This window comes from Gymnodraco acuticeps, unplaced genomic scaffold, assembly GCF_902827175.1.
Source record: "Gymnodraco acuticeps unplaced genomic scaffold, fGymAcu1.1, whole genome shotgun sequence".
NCBI lineage: Eukaryota > Metazoa > Chordata > Actinopteri > Perciformes > Bathydraconidae > Gymnodraco > Gymnodraco acuticeps.
The window spans coordinates 1-27,399 of record NW_022990066.1 but is presented as its reverse complement, the minus strand read 5'-3'; the positions used below and the strand labels follow the sequence as shown (position 1 = coordinate 27,399).

Sequence of the window (27,399 nt, the reverse complement as noted above, 5' to 3'; positions counted from 1 at the left end):
GTTGTGAAAGTGAACCAAAACAAAGCTTAAAATAAAAGATAGCTCAAAGTAGCTGCAGGGTTAGGTGATATTTCTCGTATACACTGTTAATATAAAATAGTGATTAGACAGTGTTTTGTGATTAAAAACACGAAATAAATATATTATTTATTCATAAAATCAACTCATTAAGCAATTATTTTGATGTTAACAATCTCAAAGTTCCCCGTAGGATTACATTTTTCTTGATGCTAAAGAAAAATTGTTTTTACACTTTAAAACATGTAAGAGCCACCTGGATTTAAAAGACAATGAAAAGAGTGGTAACAGTAAACCAAAACGAAGAGCTTAAACACACTAAAAACCTCTGTAGTGCTAAAAGGAACTGCACAATTAAACGATAAGTCTCCTATTCATTATTAATGAAAAATATTGAATTGAAAAGCTTTATTTCTGTGTTTTGTGATTTTAAAACAAGGTGAAATTAAGACCATTTTCTTCATCATATGAAGCCTTTAAGCTATCACTTTGACAGTCTGTGATTCTCCCATACATTGTTTGTAAAGTATTGATTAGGAGAGCTTTAGGCCACACAGAGACGATATCAGTTGAATCCGCTAACGTTCTCTATCGTATAGACGGTTCGTCCACACGAGGCCGAAGCGGTTTCGGTAGGTCTGAGGACGAAATGCTTGCAGCCCCGTGTCTACGCCCTATCCGAACATTTCCTGAAATCGATGACGCCAGCCTCACCACCTCTGCTGCTCACCGCCGCGCCACCCACGTCATTGCTGATGCGTTTCGCCAACAACAACAACAATGGCAGATCACAGGGTTGCTTTCGTGCTCCAGACGCTACTGGCAACTGGCTATAGAGTTTAGTGCAAAATCTACAGCTCCTCTACCACAACCACCAGCAACAATAATAATATAATAATATAATAATAGTCATCGGTCTTATTCGCTGCTTTTGGTGTATTTTGTGGCGGAAGTACAGCGCCACTTACAGGCCCGGCATATGTACTACAGCGTCTCCAGCGTTTTCGTCTCCGTGTGGACGGGGCCTTAATACAGTGTTTTGTGCTCCAAGAACCACCTGGATTTAAAACGACACTGATATGAGCGTCAAAAACAAACCAAAACAAAGAGCTGAAAGGCACTAAAAGCCTCTGTAGTGCTTAAAGGAACTCTCCTGTACACATTTCAATGTAAGAAAAGCTTTATTTCAGTGTTTTGTCATTAAAAAATGTGCGATATAGTAAGAAAAAGTATTTATATCAAGCTTTTAAGCAATTTTGTTGACAGTTTCGCAGTGTTAATCGGATGTTAACTGTATTAGAAAAATCTCACATTTCCCCCAAGGTGTAATTCAATTAGATGCTAAAGAAAGTTGATTATTTCTACACTTCAAAAGAGCCACCTGGATTTAAGAAAGACACAGATAAGAGCGGTATTAAACCAAAAGAAAGTGCTGAAAGACGCTAAAGGAAGAAATTGCAATAAAGTACATTTTATACATCACAAAAAATACAAGTAACGTAAATATTCATTGGAAAAGCTTTCATTCAGTGTTTTGGGGTTAACAAAATAAGAAAGAAATGGCAAAATACCACATTTATGTCAACTTATCAACCAATTTACCTATGTTCTATCTCACAGTTCCCCTCAGGTGTAATTCTTCTCATTTCTGAAGAGAGTTGATTGTTTTTTCTCAAGAAACTCTATTTGACACGGCCTGAAGCAAGGACACATAACTTCCTCGCAGCCCATTTGCGAGTGGTTTTGGATAAAAGTGTTAGATAAATGAAATGTTGTGAAATGCAATTCATCATTCTGCTACCTTACAACCAGTCTTGCCACTTGTACCTGCCAACAGGCACACAGGTAAGAGGGCGGGACTGAGAGGAAAACACACACACACAAACACCTTTTTATGTCGTAGCATGAGAAAGCAAACACATTTCACAAGTCCGTGTGACGGTGATCAAGAAACAAGAACAACATACGGGAGGAAAATAATAATAAGAACAATTTCTACCTCTGGAGCTTTCTGGATCTTTTCTACCCGGCAACAGGCAAGGTTTACACTTTCCCTCTCTTATTTAATGTTCATAATCATCGAGAACAAGTTACTTATACGCTGCACTTAGAGATAAGTGCAGAAACCAGTCTGATCTCTTCTGCCGCGAATCAGTTATTGTCTCTTAAATGTCAAACGTCGTGAAATCGTGTTGTTAATTGACTCCCTTTGTAATGTCTTGTTTATCATACCAACAGTCCATATCCATTCACACTCATATTAATTATCTCAGTATTGACTGATTGATTATTTGACGTTGTTAAAGCTATGACCGGAAGTTCCTCACTCTCCCACCACTGGAACAAATGCTGCTCCAAAAACAAGTTAAACACGAATGAAAGGTGTTTTCACTTGAAATAAGAACAACAATCTGCCAATAGAACAAGTGAAAATGTGCATGTTAGTTGGTGATTTTCCAAAATGAGATAGGCCTACGACTCAAAATGAGATTTGTTGACTTAACAAGAGAAAATTAGTGTCAACAAGTGTCTCACTGCATTGTTTCTCCTGAAGTTATTATACTATAGCAGGTGTAAAGACATATTCTGACTAGATACTAACTAGACACACATACTTGGCAAGATGTTGGGGTTTTGTAGTGACAGCATCATTGAAAGTAATAGTAACTTGATTAGTGTAAATGTTTCTCTGGCTGCCCACAGGATGTCTTTATGTGGACGTTTTCTCTCCGATGAGCAGTTTCTGTGCTCGATCTGCCTCGATGTTTTCAACAATCCTTCGTCCACGCCGTGCGGACACAGCTTCTGTCTGGCCTGCATCAACAGATACTGGGACGGGGCGATGGTAGGGGAGTTTTTTTATTGTAAAGAAGGTGTGCTGGGTGTGACGGTGCTTTTTTAAAATCAAGATTGTAAGAGTAGTTGTGGAGGAATCTTGAAATACCTTCATATCAATCCCTATACGTTTGAAAAAAAACGTATTTTATAAAACAGTCATTTTCTCTTGTAATTATTAGATTTTTTCTGTAGGTCCCTTTATTATCTTCCTGCCTTGCTTTTCTTAAAGTAATCATCAAATACAGTCTTTTTTATATGTAATAGTAAAAATAGTTAAAGAGGATCCTTGAAATACCTTCAGAACAACCCTATAAGTTTGAAAAATACTATTTATGACTAATATTTCATGTATTTCTTTGTCTTTATTAGATTCGTTGTCTCTGTTAAGGTCCAATTGTCATCTTCCTGTCTTGTTTTTCTTAAAATAATAATCAAATACGGTATTTTTTATCTGTAATAGTAAGAATAGTTGGAGAGGCTCCTTGAAATACCTTCAGAAGAATCATATAAGTTTGAAAATAAACCTTGTTATTATTTTATAAAACAGTTATTTTTTCATATTGTAACGATCACAAAGGGAGTCGGAAACAGGCTTCAAGTTATTAGGCTTTAATAACTCTTCTTATTCACCGATGATCACAGGTTCAGGAACAGCTTGTGGGTTCAACCTCACACTCACTAACTCCCACACATACCCATATATATATATATATATATATATCAGTATCTACATCACAACTTCCCACCCTCCCCCGTCTGCTCCCCCAACCACAGGCCCGCACCTCAACCAGCATCACTGTGCAGAGAGACGGGGGATGCCTGAGTGACACGCTCAGGCATCCTATACAGGGTCGCTACAATATATTTATTAGATTTTTTCTGTATGAAGGTCCCTTTATTAGATCTTCCTGACTTATTTTTCTTAAAGTAATCATCAAATACAGTCTTTTCTTATCCGTATAGTAGGAATAGTCTTAGGGGATGCTTGAAATACCTTCAAAACTATTTGAATTTGAACCAGACATTTTTCATGCGTTTCTTTGATGTTTTACTGGATATTTCTCTATTGATACTAATAGATTTCCCGCTCACAGGCTTTTTGTTGTGTTTCTTTAATTGGGTTGATTGTTGACGTTGATTATTACTGTTCTTATCTTCCCCCTTTTTAGTTTTTGATAGTTGTTCTCCATTTGGATAATCCTGTAGCTTCTTTGACCTCCTGACACATTATGTTATCTATAATAATCTGGATTTTATGTAGTTTTATGTATGTACAAATACAAGAAAATGTGAATAAAATACAATTAAAATAAATCGTTACCTCAGCCAAACACAAATACACGAAACTAGCCCTAGACAGATTGTGTACGTCAACATCCATTCATCTTTACGGACGTTTTCCTGAATGTATTTTCCTCTTTGGTTTCCCTTTTTCCTCCCCTTTTTAATGCTTCCTTCCCTTCCTTCTCCTTCCTTCCCTTCCTTCCTTCCTTCCTTCCTTCCTTCCTCCTTCCTTCCTTCCTTCCTTCCTTCCTTCCTTCCTTCCTTCCTTCCTTCCTTCCTTCCTTCCTTCCTTCCTTCCTCTCTTCCTCTCCCAGGTGTGCGTGTGTCCTCTGTGTAAGAAAACCTTCATGAAGCGTCCAGATCTGCAGATCAACCGGACGCTGAGAGAGATCACCGATCAGTTCAGATCAATGACTGGAGGAGGAGGAGTGGGGAAGGAGAAGGGGAGGAAGAAGAGGAGGAGGAGGAGGAAGAGGAGGAGGAGGAATACCGGACAATTTATATGAGGAATTAAGGAAAAGACTGCCTCGAGTTTCACCAAAACCTCCAAAGACTCTTCCCAGTGAGACTCCAGGTAAGACGAGGGTTTCAAACGTTAGTCTGTGTTTCTGTCATGGCTGCAGGACAACAGATATTAATGTTATCCTTATTATATACTGTTTAGTCGAATGTCTCTTTAAGAATTCTACAATAATGCTGAATAAAGCTCTTGAATATTCATTCAATCAGGCAAAAAAACGCTACCCTCAGTTCCTGAATTTGGGCGAAATGACTCAGAAAAATATTTGCAAATATTTGTATACAATTTATTTATTTTTTTGCAAATATTTGTACTGCCATTTTTTTATTTCCACTAAAAGACATACAAATAAGAAGGGTAAGAAATACACATACATTATCAAAATAAGGCAGTTAACAGACTTTATTATCATCAACTTAATACATAAATGTCCTTACCAGAAATATACATATATAACTAGTAAATAATCATTTTTTTAAAGATAATTCGCACAAATGTGTAACTAAATACATACATTTATTTTTAAATAGACATGTGAAATTGTCAATGGATCTAACAGTGGGTTATAAATCTGGTAAACAAGAAGATATACATTATCCGGTCAAGTCTTTCATATTAATTAATTAATCTTTTCAAAAAATGCACACATTTCCACCATATGTTATCAAAGTAATCAAGGTTTGCATTAATCCCAAAGGTTAATTTCTCCAATTTCTTAAATCACCAACTGAGTTTTTTCTGGGTTTTATCCAAATATACATATGGTATGTTTAACCTCAAGAAGAGACACAAATAATACATTTATTTTGGCGTTATCAGGCCTTGGGATGTCATTGAAAACACCAAGATCAGAGAGTTTTTGGCTAACACACATTCTTATAGCTGCATTTTACAAATTAGTCTGGAACCAGATTTTCTGAGAGCTGTCAAGCACACTTCACCTTTCCTCGATCTTTCTCATAATACCTGTGTCTTCTTCCTTTAAGCTGTGTCCATTCCATCATCCTCATCATCAGTCACCCCCTCTCTGGCTTCTTCAGTCCCGAGCCACAGTCCCATCGCTGCCATTACGATCCCCTCCGCCCCCCATCTTCCTCCGCCATCTTACCCTCACTCCAACAGCCGGAGAAGGTTCACTATGAGCGGGGCGGCGAACGGCCCGAACCGCCCGAACCTCCCCGTCTGTGAGATCCACCACCGAGGAACCATGGTACTTTAACCTCAGATAACAATTTAATCGTTCGTCAATAGGAGCAACTTTCTTTTATGATAATTTGACATTTTATGGTTTAAACTTCTCAAATGTGAGGATTGTCAGATTTTCCTTTTAATTATTTGAATCCTTTTTAGGTATATTTTAGACAATATTTCAAGGTTGTAGTCTAGGTTTTCTTTATTGCAGCAGATGAATGTCTATCATCAGATCAGTGTGAATGTTAAGATAAGATAAGAAGTACTTTATTGATCCCTGTGGTAATTATACCATTTCTTTAGGAGGTACTAAAATGTCATATATCAACCTACCTTTCTGGGTTTTTCTTAAAGGTTCAACTGTTTGTATTCATTTATACACCAGATTGTGTAGATTTCCATCTGATTTGGGGGTTGTATCCTAAAAGGCAATCAGGCCCGGTTCTACAGGGGTACATAAGGGTGCACCCTCAGTTGAGTCGTTATGCACCCTCATTTGAAAAATGAAAAGTGAAGAAAAAAAATTAAAAGTGAAAAATATTACATATATAATAACAATAATAATAATTGTAGTAATAATAAGAAGAATATAGTCAATGATGGACATCAGAAAATGGTTAAAACAACCAGCCCTTATCGCCAGCAGTAACACTGCATCTACTGCAGGTAATAAGTTCAGATCATGGGGACATTACGTTACCCGCGGCCACTGTCGTGGACACTAACGCCCGACTTGCCGGCTTTACCCGCCTCGCCCACGGAGGCGGAGCAGCCGCAGCCGTCTTCGTTGCCCCAAACACCGCCACCCCTCAGCGGCCCGCAAATGCCAGAGGACCTCGGCAAAACAGAGCCTGCCCAGGTATATTTAAAAAAGTACCCAACTCGCCTGTACAGTGGGGTAAGGCGCTCATTTTGCAGCTCATGGTTTCAAAACAGAGATTGGCTGGAATATTCCTGTAAAAAATATGCCATCTCCTGCATGTAGACATTTCGGTTCAAGTACGTCAGATGCCTTCACCACAACTGTACCAGAGTACCAACCGCTGTCTCCTGGTAACTCACTCACTAAAAATGAAATACTATATGACAGTAAAACAAGAATACAGTTTAAAAGGGGAGTGATTTGTAAAATATCCATAAAGAAAAAGTAAATCTGTTTACAGTTCTGTTTCATATGGGTGTTGAGAGATGTCCATAGATCTCTTCATTTTGCTCTCAAAGTGCACCAGATTGATGCTTTCAACTTGCAGGCCCCCGGACCCCCCTAGAGGAGGTGAGGACCCCCCCTAGAGGGTGTTAGGTCCACTCCCCACTTGTAAAAATAGCACTTTACCCCTGCACCCTCTCTAATCTCAGATCAGTCATTTTGTTCTAGAACCGGGCCTGATGCCAATGGAGGAGCTAATAGTGCACAATTTAACAAATATTATCAACATCTAAATACGGTATATGCTGCAGAGATATCCCAGCCTGTATTTTAGAGATCCGTGTTCATGTGGTGTTTTGTTTATTTCCGTTAACTGTCAAGTGGGAACTAAGTATTTATTTTTGTTATGTCTGCACCACGACATCAAGTCAAATTCCTCGTACGTGTCAACTTACCTGGTGGTAAACCTGTTTCTGACTCTGATTGAAATGAAATGAAAGGTTTCACACTTTCTCACTGATTTCAGATTTACTGCCGGACTGATAAAGTGTGTATCTGTCCGGAGTGTGAGACCGAGGAGCATCAGGGTCACGATACGGTGACTCTGGAGGCCGAGTGGATGGAAACCAAGGTGGGGAACACAGAGTGAACCTCTCAGACTTCAGGGAGGGTACTTCTTTAGCCTTTTTGTTTTTATATATAAGCACTGACGTGTGTGTGTGTGTGTGTGTGTGTGTGTGTGTGTGTGTGTGTGTGTGTGTGTGTGTGTGTGTGTGTGTGTGTGTGTGTGTGTGGTGTGTGTGTGTGTGTGTGTGTGTGTGTGTGTGTGTGTGTGTGTGTGTGTGTGTGTGTGTGTGTGTGTGTGTGTGTGTGAGGACAGGCTGGTTGTGTCGCAGCAGGAGATCCAGGAGATGATTAGACAGAGAATCGGAAAGATCGAGGAGATCAGAAAGTCAGCGAGTGAACTGCAGGTTAAAAAAAACACACACACACACACACTCCGGAACAGAACCGGAAAATCCTCCTGTCATCCCGTTATCAGCCTTTAATCAGAAACACACTGTCGCTACTGTTTTTTTTTTTTTAAATGATGGTTTTACCTCAATTCTGTTTATTGTGTTGCACTGTTGGAGGAGCCTGTGACCTACGATTTGTATTAACCTCTTAAGCCCCAAGCCTGTTTTTCAGGTTTCAGGCTCGAAAATGACATGCCCAAAACAAAGGACTATAACTTAACTTCTAAAAGGGTTATATGAATAATTTATTTTTATCAAAGCAAGGTCACATCTGTGAGTTGGATGTAGAAGTGTCAGAATCAATAAAGATGTTTCAGTGTCAGAGTAAATCCAGATGGAACATAGTCAAAAAGTGTAAATTCTTGTCTCCACCCAAATAAAACCCATTACTTATAGTGAAAACCACCCTTGAATGATGGGTTAGTAGCCTAAAAGCTTTCGGAATCCAAAGTATAACATATAATAAGTACCCTGTATCAAGATTGAGGCAAAACAAGTGAGAATTGACCTTTTTAGAGAGGTTTAGCAAAGAAAAGTCCAAGCGGACTAAGCTTTGGGCACATTTGGATCCATCAGTGCCATTTAACATATCTACACTAGCTATCTAGCTATGTACAAATGACAATGAAAGCCTTGAATCCTTAGAGTAAACCCTGACCTGGAGGCTGTATTAAAGGTATCCTAACACTCTTTAACATCCCTCCTCAGCTGGTAGTAGAGCGAGAGACGTCTGGCAGCGTCTCCCTGCTCTCAGACCTGGTTTTGGCCGTCAAGCGCTCGCAGGCGGAGCTGCTGGAGGTGATGGAGATGAGCCGGAGGGCGGCGGCACATCAGGCCGATGCCATGATCCGACAGATAGAGCTGGAGGTGGAGGAGCTGCGGAGGAGAGAGAGTAACCTCAAAGAGCTCGTCCAATCAGAAGACCACCTGCACTGTGTCAAGGTCAGTGAGGTCATAAAGGTGGAGGATAAGCAGAGAGGGCAAAGTACACACATCCTTTACTCAAGTAGAAGTACGGATACTCGTGTTTAAAAGTACTCTGGTGAAAGTAGAAGTACTGACTAAACTTCTTTACTCAAGTAAAAGTAAAGACTTTGAAATGTACTTCAGTAAACATGACAACGTTTCCATTGGTCCCTCTTCTTTAGAGAAGACCAGGAAATGATGGATACACGGATCGTGTTCAAATCAATAGGCACGCAATGACTCTAAAGAATAATGATCACGCATCAAACACACATTCAGACTAAAGGAACCAGCTGTTTGGAGAATGAGAGAAGTAGAAAGTACAAGTATTTGAGTTCAACATGTAAGAAGTAGAAAGTACAGGTATTTGAGTTCAACATGTAAGAAGTAGAAAGTACAGGTATTTGAGTTCAACATGTAAAGAAGTAGAAAGTACAGGTATTTGAGTTCAACATGTAAGAAGTAGAAAGTACAGGTATTTGAGTTCAACATGTAAGAAGTAGAAAGTACAGGTATTTGAGTTCAACATGTGAGAAGTAGAAAGTACAGGTATTTGAGTTCAACATGTAAGAAGTAGAAAGTACAGGTATTTGAGTTCAACATGTAAGAAGTAGAAAGTACAGGTATTTGGGTTCAACATGTAAGAAGTAGAAAGTACAGGTATTTGAGTTCAACATGTAAGAAGTAGAAAGTACAGGTATTTGTGTTCAACATGTAAGAAGTAGAAAGTACAGGTATTTGAGTTCAACATGTAAGAGTAGAAAGTACAGGTATTTGAGTTCAACATGTGAGAAGTAGAAAGTACAGGTATTTGAGTTCAACATGTAAGAAGTAGAAAGTACAGGTATTTGAATTCAACATGTAAGAAGTAGAAAGTACAGGTGTTTGTGTTCAACATGTAAGAAGTAGAAAGTACAGGTATTTGTGTTCAACATGTAAGAAGTAGAAAGTACAGGTATTTGAGTTCAACATGTAAGAAGTAGAAAGTACAGGTATTTGGGTTCAACATGTAAGAAGTAGAAAGTACAGGTATTTGGGTTCAACATGTAAGAAGTAGAAAGTACAGGTATTTGTGTTCAACATGTAAGAAGTAGAAAGTACAGGTATTTGGGTTCAACATGTAAGAAGTAGAAAGTACAGGTATTTGAGTTCAACATGTAAGAAGTAGAAAGTACAGGTATTTGAGTTCAACATGTAAGAAGTAGAAAGTACAAGTATTTGTGTTCAACATGTAAGAAGTAGAAAGTACAGGTATTTGTGTTCAACATGTAAGAAGTAGAAAGTACAGGTATTTGTGTTCAACATGTAAGAAGTAGAAAGTACAGGTATTTGTGTTCAACATGTAAGAAGTAGAAAGTACAGGTATTTGGGTTCAACATGTAAGAAATAGAAAGTACAGGTATTTGAGTTCAACATGTAAGAAGTAGAAAGTACAGGTATTTGAATTCAACATGTAAGAAGTAGAAAGTACAGGTATTTGTGTTCAACATGTAAGAAGTAGAAAGTACAGGTATTTGAGTTCAACATGTAAGAAGTAGAAAGTACAGGTATTTGAGTTCAACATGTAAGAAGTAGAAAGTACAGGTATTTGGGTTCAACATGTAAGAAGTAGAAAGTACAGGTATTTGTGTTCAACATGTAAGAAGTAGAAAGTACAGGTATTTGTGTTCAACATGTAAGAAGTAGAAAGTACAGGTATTTGGGTTCAACATGTAAGAAGTAGAAAGTACAGGTATTTTAGTTCAACATGTAAGAAGTAGAAAGTACAGGTATTTGGGTTCAACATTTAAGAAGTAGAAAGTACAGGTATTTGGGTTCAACATGTAAGAAGTAGAAAGTACAGGTATTTGAGTTCAACATGTAAGAAGTAGAAAGTACAGGTATTTGAGTTCAACATGTAAGAAGTAGAAAGTACAGGTATTTGTGTTCAACATGTAAGAAGTAGAAAGTACAAGTATTTGTGTTCAACATGTAAGAAGTAGAAAGTACAGGTATTTGAGTTCAACATGTAAGAAGTAGAAAGTACAGGTATTTGAGTTCAACATGTAAGAAGTAGAAAGTACAAGTATTTGTGTTCAACATGTAAGAAGTAGAAAGTACAGGTATTGAGTTCAACATGTAAGAAGTAGAAAGTACAGGTATTGTGTTCAACATGTAAGAAGTAGAAAGTACAGGTATTTGAGTTCAACATGTAAGAAGTAGAAAGTACAGGTATTTGGGTTCAACATGTAAGAAGTAGAAAGTACAGGTATTTGAGTTCAACATGTAAGAAGTAGAAAGTACAGGTATTTGAGTTCAACATGTAAGAAGTAGAAAGTACAGGTATTTGTGTTCAACATGTAAGAAGTAGAAAGTACAAGTATTTGGGTTCAACATGTGAGAAGTAGAAAGTACAGGTATTTGAGTTCAACATGTAAGAAGTAGAAAGTACAGGTGTTTGTGTTCAACATGTAGGAAGTAGAAAGTACAGGTATTTGGGTTCAACATGTGAGAAGTAGAAAGTACAAGTATTTGTGTTCAACATGTAAGAAGTAGAAAGTACAGGTATTTGAATTCAACATGTAAGAAGTAGAAAGTACAGGTGTTTGTGTTCAACATGTAAGAAGTAGAAAGTACAGGTATTTGAGTTCAACATGTAAGAAGTAGAAAGTACAGGTATTTGGGTTCAACATGTGAGAAGTAGAAAGTACAAGTATTTGTGTTCAACATGTAAGAAGTAGAAAGTACAGGTATTTGAATTCAACATGTAAGAAGTAGAAAGTACAGGTGTTTGTGTTCAACATGTAAGAAGTAGAAAGTACAGGTATTTGAGTTCAACATGTAAGAAGTAGAAAGTACAAGTATTTGAGTTCAACATGTAAGAAGTAGAAAGTACAGGTATTTGAATTCAACATGTAAGAAGTAGAAAGTACAGGTATTTGAGTTCAACATGTAAGAAGTAGAAAGTACAGGTATTTGAATTCAACATGTAAGAAGTAGAAAGTACAGGTGTTTGTGTTCAACATGTAAGAAGTAGAAAGTACAGGTATTTGAGTTCAACATGTAAGAAGTAGAAAGTACAGGTATTTGAGTTCAACATGTAAGAAGTAGAAAGTACAGGTATTTGGGTTCAACATGTAAGAAGTAGAAAGTACAGGTATTTGTGTTCAACATGTAAGAAGTAGAAAGTACAAGTATTTGTGTTCAAAATGTAAGAAGTCAAAGTAAAAAGTCGTCAGAAAAACAAGTAGTGGAGTAAAGTACTGATACCAGAAAAATGTACTTAAGTACAGTAACGAAGTTGTTTTTTTCCAGACGTTCCCCATCCTCTCCAGCCCTCCGCCTGCCAAAGATTGGTCGGGGGTGTCGGTGACCCATGACCTCGGGACAGGGACCGTCTACAGGTCGCTGGCCGCTCAGATGGAGAGGTTTCAGGAGGAACTGAAGAACATCGCAGAAAAAGGTCAGAAGAAATGCAAAATACACGGCTTGTTTGCAAAGATAAGAAACAACGAAGCAGCAAAAGAGCCGCTTTATGAATAAATAAAATCACATTCTTTGAACACTTGAATGAATTGCCCGTGGGCCCAATAGGGTGCCAGGTGGGACACCAGAGGTTTTTTAGTAAAGCATCAAAACAGACTAAAATAGTTTTTTTTTTACAATTGGGGATTGCATGATCGAGAGGGGATTCAGCTTGTATCAATGTTGTGTAAAGATGTATAGCTAAAATGCAGTCACAGCCATTGAATCCAATATCTCATATATTACTCTATGGATATTGTTCTTTCTAGTATTCATATGTTTATATTTACTGTTTATGTTTATCATGTATTAAATGTTGTGTTATTATATCTGTAACTCATTTGCAATGCCTTGTTAGCATGCTTTCCTATTTGGGATCAATTAAGTATTTCTAGTCCAATTCAAGTCGGTTAATTTGTAAAATTATTTACATTTAACAAATATTTTTAAAGAAAAATGAGTTATGGACCTTTTGGTCTTTATACATGTTGTCTGATAAATAGTATTCCTCTTTGTTTATTAACTGGTCCCTGGCTTTCTGTAATTTTGCAAAATGTTACGGTATGTCCACACGGCAGTGCTTCAACGGAGACGCTTCCCATTCACTTTGAATGGGGTGACGTCCCGCTTTGCCGAACTGCATTGTGGTTCAGTCACGTCGCTTTGCCTCTGTTGCTCGCTTCGAAAGTTGAGAAAAGTTCAACTTTTCAAGCGTTGACGGAAGCGCCAGCCAATCAAATCATATGCCAGTACAAGCTCCAGCCAATCAAACCACGTGCTTGTGTGTCCGGGGCGGGCCAGACATGCCCACCGGCAAGCTTCAACACGACGCTGCCGTGTGGACGTACCGTTGTCACTACCCGATCTGTCCCCCTGCCCGATCTGTACTGCGCATGTGCGAGATGGTCCGCCATATTGGACAACTCCGGACGGCAACCCAAGTAGGACACTTGACACAGTGGCTTTTAGCAAAGCTAAAAAATAAAACTGGAGAGAGATGAGTTATTGTTATTACAAGGTGACTTCACTATTATTTAACAACTCTTTTTATTGGGTTCTTTTATTTGGGGTTAAGTACATTGTCAGAATAAGTAATACATGAATTTAACTTCTGTTAGACAGCTATCATACTGAATAAATATTTACTGTGAATGTATGCAAAAATGTATGGCATATGGCTGAAATGCTGCCCTCTAGTGGTGAAAATTAGTATCGTACAAATCTTTTGTCTCCTTGTTTCTTACATATTTTCCTCCATTAGTACTGGAACCCAGTCCGGTCCGACCACAGCCCAGTGAGTGTCCAGTCCACCTTAAATATGCTAAAAATATTCAGGATAAAATATACACATAGTCTTGTGATCATTCCACCTTTAACGAGTTAATGATATACTTCTATTCAGTGCATTATACTGGAGTCGTACCAACATTTTAACACAACATGTCTGTGTTTCTGCAGAGATACGGAGGGTGCAGGAGTACACAGGTACAACACATTACTTTTGGACACATATTGCTTCCAGACGTGATTAAAAATAGAACAATATACAATTATTTTGATTCCTCCTCTCTCTTTATTACAGCGGATGTGATTCTGAACAGGAACACCGCTCACCCCAGACTGATTCTGTCAGAGGACATGAAGAGCGTCAGTATTAAATAACTATATATTCATAGTTTAGTTAAGCGTGCATTTGTAAATCATTCAAGGCAATCTGAAACCCATCAGGACATTTTAACAATCTAAAAGAAGTGTCAAAATAAGGATTAAAATGCATGAAAGTCCTTTTTTTCCCTTCCTGTCTTTGTATATATTTTTTTTAATTAAGCAGATGGAGTAATTTTATTCATCGTTGTTATAATAGTGATGGGGGATTCTTGAAATTCCCAGAGTTCCTATGTGTTAAAAAAAAATAAAACCCATTATTTATGGCTAATATTTTGGAAAAACTGATGATATATTTTCCCCATATTGTCTTTAATGTAAAAAGTATTTTGTGGTAAGTTTTGTCATGTTTGCATTAATTATTTTGTTTTTTTTTGTTTGAAAATAAATCGTTTTAATAATATTTTATTCGCTTTTTTACCAGTGGCATTTAAAGTATTGAACGCTTTTCTCCTGTATGATACATTATATCATGCCTATGAATTTCTGTATACACTAATATTGAAAGTGTGTGTGTGTGTAGGTGCGTTGTGGAGATCGCCACCAGTTGCTTCCAGATAACCCCGAGAGGTTTGACCGAGTGGTGTGTGTGTTGGGGAGAGAGAGCATCTCCACTGGGAGGCACTACTGGGAGGTGAGAGGCTAAAATCTGCTTTATTTCAAACAGAAACAAACGTTGTTTACGGGGAGATATGCTGCAAGTTGACACGGAAATGAACATTTTGTGTTTATGCAGAGGGACAGATATATATTGGTCATGATGATTTCAGAAAACTTTAACGAGGGGACAATTGTTTTGTTTTTTTGGTGCCAGTTTCTGAAAAAATATTTGTTTTATTATAAGAAGTTTCAGTAAAAAGCCGGCAGTGGCTCAGTCAGTAGGGACCTTGCTTGGGAACCGTAGGGTCGCCGGTTCAATTCCCGAACAGACCTTAATATGGAGTATGGACTGGTACTTGGAGAGGTCAAAGTTCACCTACTGGGCCCTGCCGTGGTGCTGCTCCCAGTACTAGGATGGGTTAAATGCAGACGTCCAATTAAGTGTGTGTGTGTGTGTGTGTGTGTGTCAGGTGGAGGTGGGGGGGGAAGACGGACTGGGACCTGGGCGTCGCCCGACAGTCCATCAACAGGAAAGGGAAGATCGAGGTAACCCCGAGCAACGGCTACTGGTTCCTCAGCCTGAGGGAGAGGTGAGTGTTAACAGCAGGTGTTCTCCTGACACCTGCAAATGAATCAAAAAGAGGGAGGACATACTGTAAATAGGGTGACAGTGACATTACTGACATTTCTTCTGCTCTTTCCTTGTCAATATAACAGGAACAAGTACACCTTTCGCAGCGAGCCCTCCATTGACGTGCAGCTGAGCCTCTACCCACAGAAGATCGGGATATTTGTGGACTTTGAGAAAGGACAGGTGCATTATGGGAAACACAACTCACAAACCTCTTTAAGGGATAATTAATGCTAAGCTTAAGGGACAGTTAAGGGATAATTAAGGGTAAGGTTAAGGGATAATTAAGGCTAAGGTTAGGGGACAGTTAAGGGATAATTAAGGTTAAGGGATAATTAAGGCTAAGGTTAAGGGACAGTTAAGGGATAATTAAGGGTAAGGTTAAGGGATAATTAAGGTTAAGGGATAATTAAGGCTAAGGTTAAGGGACAGTTAAGGGATAATTAAGGCTAAGGTTAACAGACAGTTAAGGGATGATTAAGGGTAAGGGATAATTAAGGTTAAGGGACAGTTAGGGGATAATTAAGGCTAAGGTTAGGGGGGACAGTTAAGGGATAATTAAGGCTAAGGGACAGTTAAGGGATAATTAAGGCTACGATTAAGGGACAGTTAAGGGATAATTAAGGTTAAGGGACAGTTAAGGGATAATTAAGGGTAAGGTTAAGGGATCATTAAGGCTAAGGTTAAGGGATAATTAAGGCTAAGGTTAACGGACAGTTAAGGGATAATTTAAGGTTAAGGGGAAGTTAAGGGATAATTAAGGTTAGGGGACAGTTAAGGGATAATCACGTCTAAGGTTAAGGGACAGTTAAGGGATAATTAAGGCTAAGGTTAAGGTACAGTTAAGGGATGATTAAGGCTAAGGTTAAGGGACAGTTAAGGGAGAATTAAGGGTAAGGTTAAGGGACAGTTAAATACACATTAAAGTCCGTATTTTATTTTTGCATTTTAAGAAAATATTCACAAAGCATACATAAAACACATCTAGGTACACAGATTAACTTCATAACAGATGACAAATCGAAAAGAAATAATATTACAAATAAAAGAACACTATTAATACTCAGGTATACATTCATTATATTGTTCTATACTTGACCAATTTCCCCACCTTTCCTCAAAGATATGCATTTGATTTCTAATCTAGTTGTTTTCTCCATTACATAGATTTCCTCTACTAAGTTACTCCATTGTGAGTTTATTAAGTTATCTTTTAGCCAATTCCTTGTGATTTGTTTGCTATTCTAATGAGCAGAAAGAGGTAGGAACCAGTGACGTGCGGTGAGGTTCATGGCTGGTGAGGCACTGACTCTTTCAGGGTCAGATTTATAAATATTATATTTTGACCTTAATCGAAATGTTCGGTTATTTTCAAAAGCTTTTTAGTCTGATGCTTCGATTCATTTTAAACAGACTGTTCAACAAAAGGATACCCACAATCTAAATATTGGATTGTTCTTTCTTAGTAAGATCCCATGTTCATTACAATTGTGGTCTTACCTTGACTTGAAGATGAAGTCCATGCTCTCCTTCTGGACAACAATCTCTATTACTTTTTTGTAAAAGTCCTCCTTATCTTCCTCTAGTTTCAAAACAAAAGTCTAGTTTGTTGTTCGCCTCTGCGTAGATTAACAGTAGCAACAAGGACCTGTGGGCTCATGTGCGCCCCCTTCAGTGCGGCAGAGGTTATAGCTGCCTCTCCTGGTGCTTTTTTCATTGCCGTTGTATGATGAGACCAGCGAGCCTAAATATCATATATACGTGAAATAAGTTATTTAGAGACTATGGATGGCGAGGATAAATGTAATAAAGGGATCTACAAAGATTACATTGGTGACATACAGTGAGATGGTGCAGGCATGCGCTTAGGGCCCGCTTTCCAGCCAGTTTCTGTGAGGTGACGCATTCTGAGGTGAGGCAGAGCTCATCTGTGCCTCACCTCACACCACAGTAACTGGCTTGAGCGCGCTCACAAAATAAGTGCCCGCGCTACATTAGTGCCCGCGCTCCAGCCAGTTACTGTGGGCTTACGAGAGGCAGAGCTCGTCCCTGCCTCACTCCTCATCGCTACCCGTAGTTGTAGCGGAGCTCGGCCAATTTGCTGATTTTGACTATAAAAAGCGATTGGAATCAAACAGAAATCACAACACAGATCAGTGAAGACATTTTATTATTATTACTATTTCGTTTTTCTTTAGTTGTTTTTCCGTTACATTGGAGTATGTACATTGGAGTCAGTATCCCCTGACTGCACGTCGCTGGTAGGAATCTCTAAGTCTAAATATTTGTTCGTGTCCTCTTGGCTCTGCAGGTGTCTTTCTACAACGTTGACGCTAAAATCCACATCCACACGTTCCACGACTCGTTCACCGAGTGCGTCTTCCCGTTCTTCAGCCCCTGCACCAACAAATCTGGGAAGAACGACGGGCCGCTCACTATCACACCTGTCACATGACACACACCTGTCACATGACACACACCTACCTGCCCTGGAAGTTGTTTCTTTTTTTTTACACACTTAGTTATCTTGTGAAAATGATTCCAGGTCATGTTTTTCAGATAGAAATCCATGTTTGGCTGCTTCAAACTTTCTCCTGATTGTAAATAGTTCATGGCAATTTGAATATTGTGTGCTGATCATTAAAACAATCACATTCAATTAACGAACACATCTGGTTTTATTCGTGCAGTCACTTTGGTTATTATCTGACCATTGACTTCCACTTACTTGCAGATAAGCAATTTGGAGACCTAACCTTTTTGCTCTGATTACTTACAGTATTATTTGGTATGGATTGTTTGGATATGCAAATGAGGCATTATTTAACGCTTACTTTCGGTGAATTAAGGAGAAATCTAAAGACACAAATACTTAGTTTGTAGAAAATATGAAAATAAATGTGATGTTTTGAGAAGTCTGTAAGGGAAGCAAAATAGCCCAAAACATTCAGAAGACAATTATATTTAGCGTTTTTTGTTTTGCTTTAAAGGGGCCCTACTACGCTATTTGGGGGTTGTCCCTTCCTGTAGTGTGTTTTATAGGTTTTAGTGCATGTAAATGGTCCGCAAAGGCTAATATCCCTGTAGCCAGCTGACCAATCAGAGCAGACTGGGCTCTGGTTTCAGACAGAGGGTGAAAAGAGCTGCTGCAGCAAGAGACACTACATACTGATATACACCTGAACATCAGCAGGAGAGGACTCTTTAAAGTAGAGACACTACACACTGATATATACCTGAACATCAGCAGGAGAGGACTCTTTAAAGTAGAGACACTACATACTGATATACACCTGAACATCAGCAGGAGAGGACTCTTTAAAGTAGAGACTCTACATACTGATATACACCTGAACATCAGCAGGAGAGGACTCTTTAAAGTAGAGACACTACATACTGATATACACCTGAACATCAGCAGGAGAGGACTCTTTAAAGTAGAGACTCTACATACTGATATACACCTGAACATCAGCAGGAGAGGACTCTTTAAAGTAGAGACACTACAAACTGATATACACCTGAACATCAGCAGGAGAGGACTCTTTAAAGTAGAGACACTACATGCTGATATACACCTGAACATCAGCAGGAGAGGACTCTTTAAAGTAGAGACACTACATACTGATATACACCTGAACATCAGCAGGAGAGGACTCTTTAAAGTAGAGACACTACATACTGATATACACCTGAACATCAGCAGGAGAGGACTCTTTAAAAGTAGAGACACTACATAGCTGATATACACCTGAACATCAGCAGGAGAGGACTCTTTAAAGTAGAGACACTACTGATATACACCTGAACATCAGCAGGAGAGGACTCTTTAAAGTAGAGACTCTACATACTGATATACACCTGAACATCAGCAGGAGAGGACTCTTTAAAGTAGAGACACTACATACTGATATACACCTGAACATCAGCAGGAGAGGACTCTTTAAAGTAGAGACACTACATACTGATATACACCTGAACATCAGAAGGAGAGGACTCTTTAAAGTAGAGACTCTACATACTGATATACACCTGAACATCAGCAGGAGAGGACTCTTAAAGTAGAGACACTACATACTGATATACACCTGAACATCAGCAGGAGAGGACTCTTTAAAGTAGAGACACTACATACTGATATACACCTGAACATCAGTAGGAGAGGACTCTTTAAAGTAGAGACACTACATACTGATATACACCTGAACATCAGCAGGAGAGGACTCTTTAAAGTAGAGACACTACATACTGATATACACCTGAACATCAGCAGGAGAGGACTCTTTAAAGTAGACACTACATACTGATATACACCTGAACATCAGCAGGAGAGGACTCTTTAAAGTAGAGACACTACATACTGATATACACCTGAACATCAGCAGGAGAGGACTCTTTAAAGTAGAGACACTACATACTGATATACACCTGAACATCAGCAGGAGAGGACTCTTTAAAATAGAGACACTACATACTGATATACACCTGAACATCAGTAGGAGAGGACTCTTTAAAGTAGAGACACTACAATACTGATATTACACCTGAACATCAGCAGGAGAGGACTCTTTAAAGTAGAGACACTACATACTGATATACACCTGAACATCAGCAGGAGAGGACTCTTTAAAGTAGAGACACTACATACTGATATACACCTGAACATCAGCAGGAGAGGACTCTTTAAAGTAGATACACTACATACTGATATACACCTGAACATCAGCAGGATTGAGCCCTTTTAAAGTCAAGTTTTTTGTGTGTGGTGCTGCTGAGTTGTGTTGGCATAATAAAAACACAAGACAACAACTTTCAAATATCTTAAACTTCATTGAAAATCACAAACAAATCGATACCATAAGACACAATGATTCAATTTAAACAGTGGCACAATCCCATGAATGAGCCGAAGGACAAACATAAATCATAGATCAGTGGATAAAGCACACAGGTTGCAAAATATGAAACTACTCCAATGCAGTAAAAACATCTATACTTCATGTATATCCAAGCACTCAAACTCAACATTAGCTCAATGCTACATCCATGTAGTAGTTTGAGTTATGGGATACTTCATATACTGTTATATTATTTTATATCATCTTCGCATTACTTATATTCCTTCTTTTCGAAAAGCGCATCGTTTTCACTTCTATCTCTCTGTGATGTTTAGAAGTTGATGCGGTCGATGCGGTGCTGCTCTCTGTGAGACTTTGCCTTCTCTTTCTGCAGCAGGATGTGTTCGGCGAACTCCCGCAGAGCGCCCGTCCCCCCCATTTTGCGGCAGGTGTACTTTGAGGCGTTTATGGCGACATTTGGAGCGTCTCCAGGAACCGCACTCATCCCCGCGAGATTCAGACAGCTGACGTCCTGCTGGTCGCTTCCTGAGAGGGGGAAAGATAAATCAGAGAGACATTAAAACTCATGTTCTTGTATGGAGAGAACAGAGGTGGGAAGTAGTGGAGTACATAAGTACATTTTTCTGATATCAGTACTTTACTCCACTACTTATTTTTCTGACGACTTTTTAATTTGACTTCTTATATGTTGAACCCAAATACCTGTACTTTCTACTTCTCACATGTTGAACTCAAATACCTGTATTTTCTACTTCTTACATGTTGAACTCAAATACCTGTACTTTCTACTTCTTACATGTTGAACTCAAATACCTGTACTTTCTACTTCTTACATGTTGAACCTAAATACCTGTACTTTCTACTTCTCACATGTTGAACACAAATACCTGTACTTTCTACTTCTTACATGTTGAACCCAAATACCTGTACTTTCTACTTCTAACATGTTGAACTCAAATACCTGTACTTTCTACTTCTTACATGTTGAACTCAAATACCTGTACTTTCTACTTCTCACATGTTGAACTCAAATACCTGTACTTTCTACTTCTTACATGTTGAAACCCAAATACCTGTACTTTCTACTTCTTACATGTTGAACTCAAATACCTGTACTTTCTACTTCTCACATGTTGAACTCAAATACCTGTATTTTCTACTTCTTACATGTTGAACTCAAATACCTGTACTTTCTACTTCTCACATGTTGAACCCAAATACCTGTACTTTCTACTTCTTACATGTTAAACTCAAATATCTGTACTTTCTACTTCTTACATGTTGAACCCAAATACCTGTACTTTCTACTTCTCACATGTTGAACCCAAATACCTGTACTTTCTACTTCTTACATGTTGAACTCAAATACCTGTATTTTCTACTTCTTACATGTTGAACACAAATACCTGTACTTTCTACTTCTTACATGTTGAACTCAAATACCTGTACTTTCTACTTCTTACATGTTGAAACACAATACCTGTACTTTCTATCCTTCTTACATGTTGAACTCAAATACCTGTACTTTCTACTTCTTACATGTTGAACTCAAATACCTGTACTTCTACTTCTTACATGTTGAACACAAATACCTGTACTTTCTACTTCTTACATGTTGAACACAAATACCTGTACTTTCTACTTCTTACATGTTGAACTCAAATACCTGTACTTTCCTACTTCTTACATGTTGAACTCAAATACCTGTACTTTCTACTTCTTACATGTTTGAACTCAAATACCTGTATTTTCTACTTCTTACATGTTAAACTCAAATACCTGTACTTTCTACTTCTTACATGTTGAACTCAAATACCTGTACTTTCTACTTCTTACATGTTGAACCCAAATACCTGTACTTTCTACTTCTTACATGTTGAACTCAAATACCTGTACTTTCTACTTCTTACATGTTGAACTCAAATACCTGTACTTTCTACTTCTTACATGTTGAACACAAATACCTGTACTTTCTACTTCTCACATGTTGAACTCAAATACCTGTACTTTCTACTTCTTACATGTTGAACACAAATACCTGTACTTTCTACTTCTCACATGTTGAACCAAATACCTGTACTTTCTACTTCTTACATGTTGAACACAAATACCTGTACTTTCTACTTCTTACATGTTGAACTCAAATACCTGTAAAGGAAGGGGGGGTTGTATTCAGAGATTAAAGTTGTAAATGAATGAGGAATACACTTGGATATCCTCTGAGAATAAAGACACATTTACAAGATAAATAAAATACATTTCTGAGTAAAAAAACCTAAAAATATTTGGAAACATTTAGATGTTGTTGTTGTTATGGATCTGCATTGCTTTATTTACAAGGTTGGATCAACCTGTAGTGAAATACCTTATCAAATGATACTTTGCAATGACAATATACTATGCTATAAGTACTATATTTGGGTGCATTAATTGCATTTTTATGAAACTTTTTCACACTGTGTTAATTAATGAACTGTAAAGGTTTTGATTTTAGCCATTGAGCCCAGCACTCTTTATGTATACATCCCAGGGTCTGCAACAAACTACTCATTTGATAACCGATTAATCTATCGCTTAACGAAACGATTAATCGGATCGTTAAGGTTTTAACTGTACTACTAATTTTATCGATACTGCTCATCGGTCCTTTAACGATAGTCTTAACGATTCTTTTGAATATAAATAAGGTAAACTAACTAAACGAATTGTGAACAAAATTAACATTGCTTTTTATTTAAATTAAATAAATAATATTTCACATCGAAATAAACAACAGTGTTTTAATAAGTTGTATTAAATAATGTGATGACAGAACTGTGAACAGAATAGCTGAAACTTTAACAAAATAAATAACTTCCGTTACCTCTAATTCGTTAACCCCGTGTTTGTATCATGGAGTTAACTCCGTGTGTCGCCAACTCCGTTTCTAATAGGCAATAATTCATTGAAACGTTGCTCGTGGACGGGGCTCCAGAGCTGCTAGAAAGACAGTGGAACCCGGTGCATTCCTCCGTCTGGATGTGGAGCACTTTTGATAAATGTTTAGACAAATTGCTCGTGTTGCCGCCCTTACATGCTAACCTCTTATTGCGCTTTTGGTAACGAGCATTGTCCACATCGAGACGGGTAAAGTTTAACCACCTCGGAGCGCGTTCTCTCCGCCATCTCCTCCGTGTGTGTGCTGCTGCATGGAGCAGCTGCGTGTGTGTAAACCGCCCCGCCCCCTCGCACACAGGAGAGAGAGATCTCTCGTCTGGATTGGAAAGATCAAAAATACATCATAGACGCATTTTGTAGTCTTATTGCGTTTTCGAAACGGAGTTGGCGACACTGAGACTGCGATATAATGTTTATGTAGCAATAATACATGACATATATGTCTTAAATGTCTCCAGTACCGATAAAAAGATCGATAACGTTGGAGCTTAAGGAGAGACACCCCAGGTGAATAGGGTAATTTTTTTAACTTAAAGGTATCAGCTAGAAATTTCTCCAGTTAATTACTTACAATAAGGCAATTGTCTTTTGTATTACAAGTTTTCTGAAATAGCATGTTTAAATATGCAAATTATCCATTATCTCATTAAATATGCACATATTTTAACACATTTCAGGAATCGAAATCTGAACTTTGGATATAGCCAGATTCAAAATTCTTGTTTCATTTTGTAGTCATATTAGTATCTAAGGCTTTTACATTAGGGATTTTGGATATCTCTTTTTATCACTCCATAAATCAGAAAATACTGTCAACAGCCCTAAAATATCCATTTTCGCCATGTTTTTAGGTATACAATGTTGTGTAATTCAGGCTATGAATTATATATGAACAAACCCTTCTGTAAAAGCCTTCATAATATTGATAGGAATATAACTGGAAGGTTTGGTGTACGTACGTGCTACTGAAGTTGAAATTTCGAACTCAGAGTAGGAGAAAAAACTCATTTTGAGAAAACGACCTTTAAAGATTGCAGTGAGGCGCTAGCTAAACCCTCCTGTTCTTTGGATGACAGCTTGCGCATCGACGCACTCCGTGAAGGTATTTCATGTTCAGGGTCATTTTTTTTTTTTTTATAACCTTGCTTCGTACAAGTGACAATTGTTGTCGTCTTCTCTGTGAACGTTTTTTTCGCCATTCTTTTGGCATTTTGAGATTTCAATTTCTAGCTGAAAGCTAACCAGGAAGTGTGTTAGCACACCACGTGACGCATCTGAACGAATCACGTTGTCATAAATTGACACCAGCCAATGAGATTTTGTTTCTTGGTTTAAGACCCCTTTGTGCTTTCACGATTGGTTGCTGATACAAAGGAAATGACCATATTTGGATCCGATGAGATTGTGCAGGAGAGACGGAGCTTTCCAACGATACCTCTGTTGACATGGTGCACACAGCGGTCGCGCGGTACTTTATGTTACGTTAGAATGCTAACTTTTGGTGAATTTAGGAGAAATCTACAGACGCAAATAGACAAACTATAGTAAAATAAACACTTAAATGTGTATTTTGTACGTTTTCCTTCCAAAAGCCTGAAAGAAAACATGTTATGGAATCAAAATAGCACAAAATCTCAAATTGACCAGTACTTGAAAACGATGTTTTTGCCTGCCGTGTCTGCCTTACTCGACGACCGAATTAGTTGGCAACTAATTTGGTCATCGATTTGAATCGATTAAGTTGATTAGTTGTTGCACCCCTAATCCCAATATGTCAATGTCCTTAGACCCCTCGCAGTAACAAAGTACAATAGATGTTGTGTGTATAGCTACAATTGCAACATTTCGAATAAACTAAAAGCTCTATATGTAAAGAGGTGTCCTTCTTTACCCATATACGCCACGTCCTTCCATTCCAGCTTCTTCTCCTCCACCATCTTCCTCAGCAAGTCGAGGGGCTCGTCTCCGACCTGCACCACCTGGCAGCCCGTCCTCTCCGTCAGACGATCCGTCAGCAGCTTGGCCACCGGGTCCATGTCGGAGGTGAGGAGGATCACCTGGTGGAGAAGAAGAGAGGTCAGTGAGTGGTCACATTTTAAGATTCAAGGCTTTTATTGTCATTTGTACATAGCTTTATTTTGGGAAAATACTGAATGTCCTCTTCCAATATGAGAGTCACATGATAACAAAGGTATCCCAACTGTAGCTGTGTGCATGACAGGATGTATGATTACCTAGAAGAGCATCAGGACTGTTTGAGGCATATGATAGCTATGTGATTAACATGATGATTCAGCCTCTATGGAGAGAGACATCAAGCATGCTCATTTCTGACGTGGAGCTAATCTGAAGTAAACATTGAATACTGCTTTCTATTCCTCCATCTTGTGACTGTGTAACTCCCTCTCTTGGATATCAGCATGTGAAGGACACTGTTCAGGAACTAGTTGATGCTCTGTATGTGATGACTACTTCCATTCTGGAGAGGATCACAGATACATGGATCCTGAAGCTCAAGCCGGAGACGAGTGGTTAACATTTTTAAGTATTCAGAAAAAGTCAGAATTTGGAGAAAAGGTCAGCATTTTTTAGATAAAGTCAGAATGTAGAGATTTTGAGAAAAAGTGAACATTTTGAGAAAAAGTCAACATTTTGAGATTTTAAGAAAAAGTCAGAATTAAAAAAAAAAAAAAAAAAATCAGAATTTTGTGATTGAGTAAAAAGTCAGAATTTTTAAATTTTGAGAAAAACTCAGTATTTTGTTCATGACAGGATGTATGATTACCTACAAGAACCGGTATTCCTCCATCTTGTGACTGTGTAACTCCCTCTCTTGGATATCAGCATGTGAAGGACACTGTTCAGGAACTACTTGATGCTCTGTATGTGATGACTCCTTCCATTCTGGAGAGGATCACAGATACATGGATCCTGAGGTTGAAGCTCAAGCCGGGGACGAGTGATTAACATTTTTAAGTATTTAGAAAAAGTCAGAATTTTGAGAAAAAGTCAGAATTTTGAGAAAGTCAACATTTTGAGAAAATGTCGACATTTTGAGAAAAGGTCGACATTTTGAGAAAAAGTCAGAATTTTGAGAAAAAGTCAAGATTTGGAGAAAAGGTCAGCATTGTTTAGATAAAGTCAGAATGTAGAGATTGAGAAAAAGTCAACATTTTGAGATTTTAAGAAAACGTCAGAATTAAAAAAAAAAAAAAATAATCAGAATTTTGTGATTGAGTAAAAGTCAGAATTTTGACATTTTGAGAAAAACTCAGTATTTTGTTCATGACAGGATGTATGATTACCTACAAGAACCGGTATTCCTCCATCTTGTGACGGTGTAACTCCCTCTCTTGGATATCAGCATGTGAAGGACACTGTTCAGGAACTAGTTGATGCTCTGTATTACCTCATTCACACCAACGCAACTCCGGTTCAAGCTCCGTGCTAGAGCTTTTCAGGTTCAGAACCGGTTCTTCGGTTTAGCTCCGGCTCTTTTCACACCGCCCAGAGTCTGACTGGTGCTGCGTCATTGTGTCATCGTTTGCGTCATGACGTAACTGTTTACGTGCCTGCTTCATAAAGCCAAACCGCGCGGAAACCCCTCACAGCTCACACCGACAACAACAACAATGGCCGATTGTGCTCCAGCTTCCTCTGTACCTCTTCGGAAGACCAGATTCCCAGTAAGTAGTGGGACCACTGCTGCTTGTTAAGTTTCTCCATCGTTGTGTACAAACTGGATACAACGCCAGCTTTTTGTTGTTGTTCAGGAGTTGATCCCGCCCCTGCCCCCGCCTCGACGTAAGCGTGATGTATGCGGTGCTTTTGCTCTGGCCGGACAATTTTTTGGTGCTTGAAACAAACCGGATTCCGGAGCTAAGAGGCTGCTCCGCTGCGGTGTGAACAGGAAAACCCGGTGCTTTTCAAGCTCCAGCTCCGAACCGGCCCTGAAACACCGTTGGTGTGAATGAGGTATATGTGATGACTACTTCCATTCTGGAGAGGATCGCAAATACATGGATCCTGATATTGAAGCTCAAGCCGGTGATGAGTGAGATTTTTCCTAACACTACGGTAACACGGAACAACTCTCCCAAAGTAACGGAGAGTAGTAACAATAGATGTCGTGTGTAGAGACTTAAAAAGATAATACATTTGCCACATTTCGAATAAATAAAAAGTCTTAATTCCTGTGGAGAAGAGAGGTCAGTGTGTCAGAA

At 38.5% G+C, this 27,399-nt stretch overlaps 1 protein-coding gene and 1 pseudogene across 1 annotated transcript; one reads left to right on the top strand and one right to left on the bottom strand.

The window, feature by feature from the left end:
* The first annotated feature begins 1,829 nt into the window (after positions 1-1,829).
* Positions 1,830-18,043, top strand: LOC117546014 (annotated as a pseudogene).
* A 2,147-nt stretch (positions 18,044-20,190) lies between these two features.
* Positions 20,191-26,507, bottom strand: LOC117546013 (N-acylneuraminate cytidylyltransferase-like). The gene is made up of 3 exons (XM_034216091.1): positions 26,486-26,507; positions 25,068-25,233; positions 20,191-20,764 (listed from the first exon to the last, which is right to left on the bottom strand). The coding sequence occupies exons 2-3, from the start codon at positions 25,210-25,212 to the stop codon at positions 20,550-20,552; spliced, it is 360 nt and encodes a 119-aa protein (XP_034071982.1). The 5' UTR covers positions 25,213-25,233; positions 26,486-26,507; the 3' UTR covers positions 20,191-20,549.
* Between the last annotated feature and the right edge of the window lie 892 nt (positions 26,508-27,399).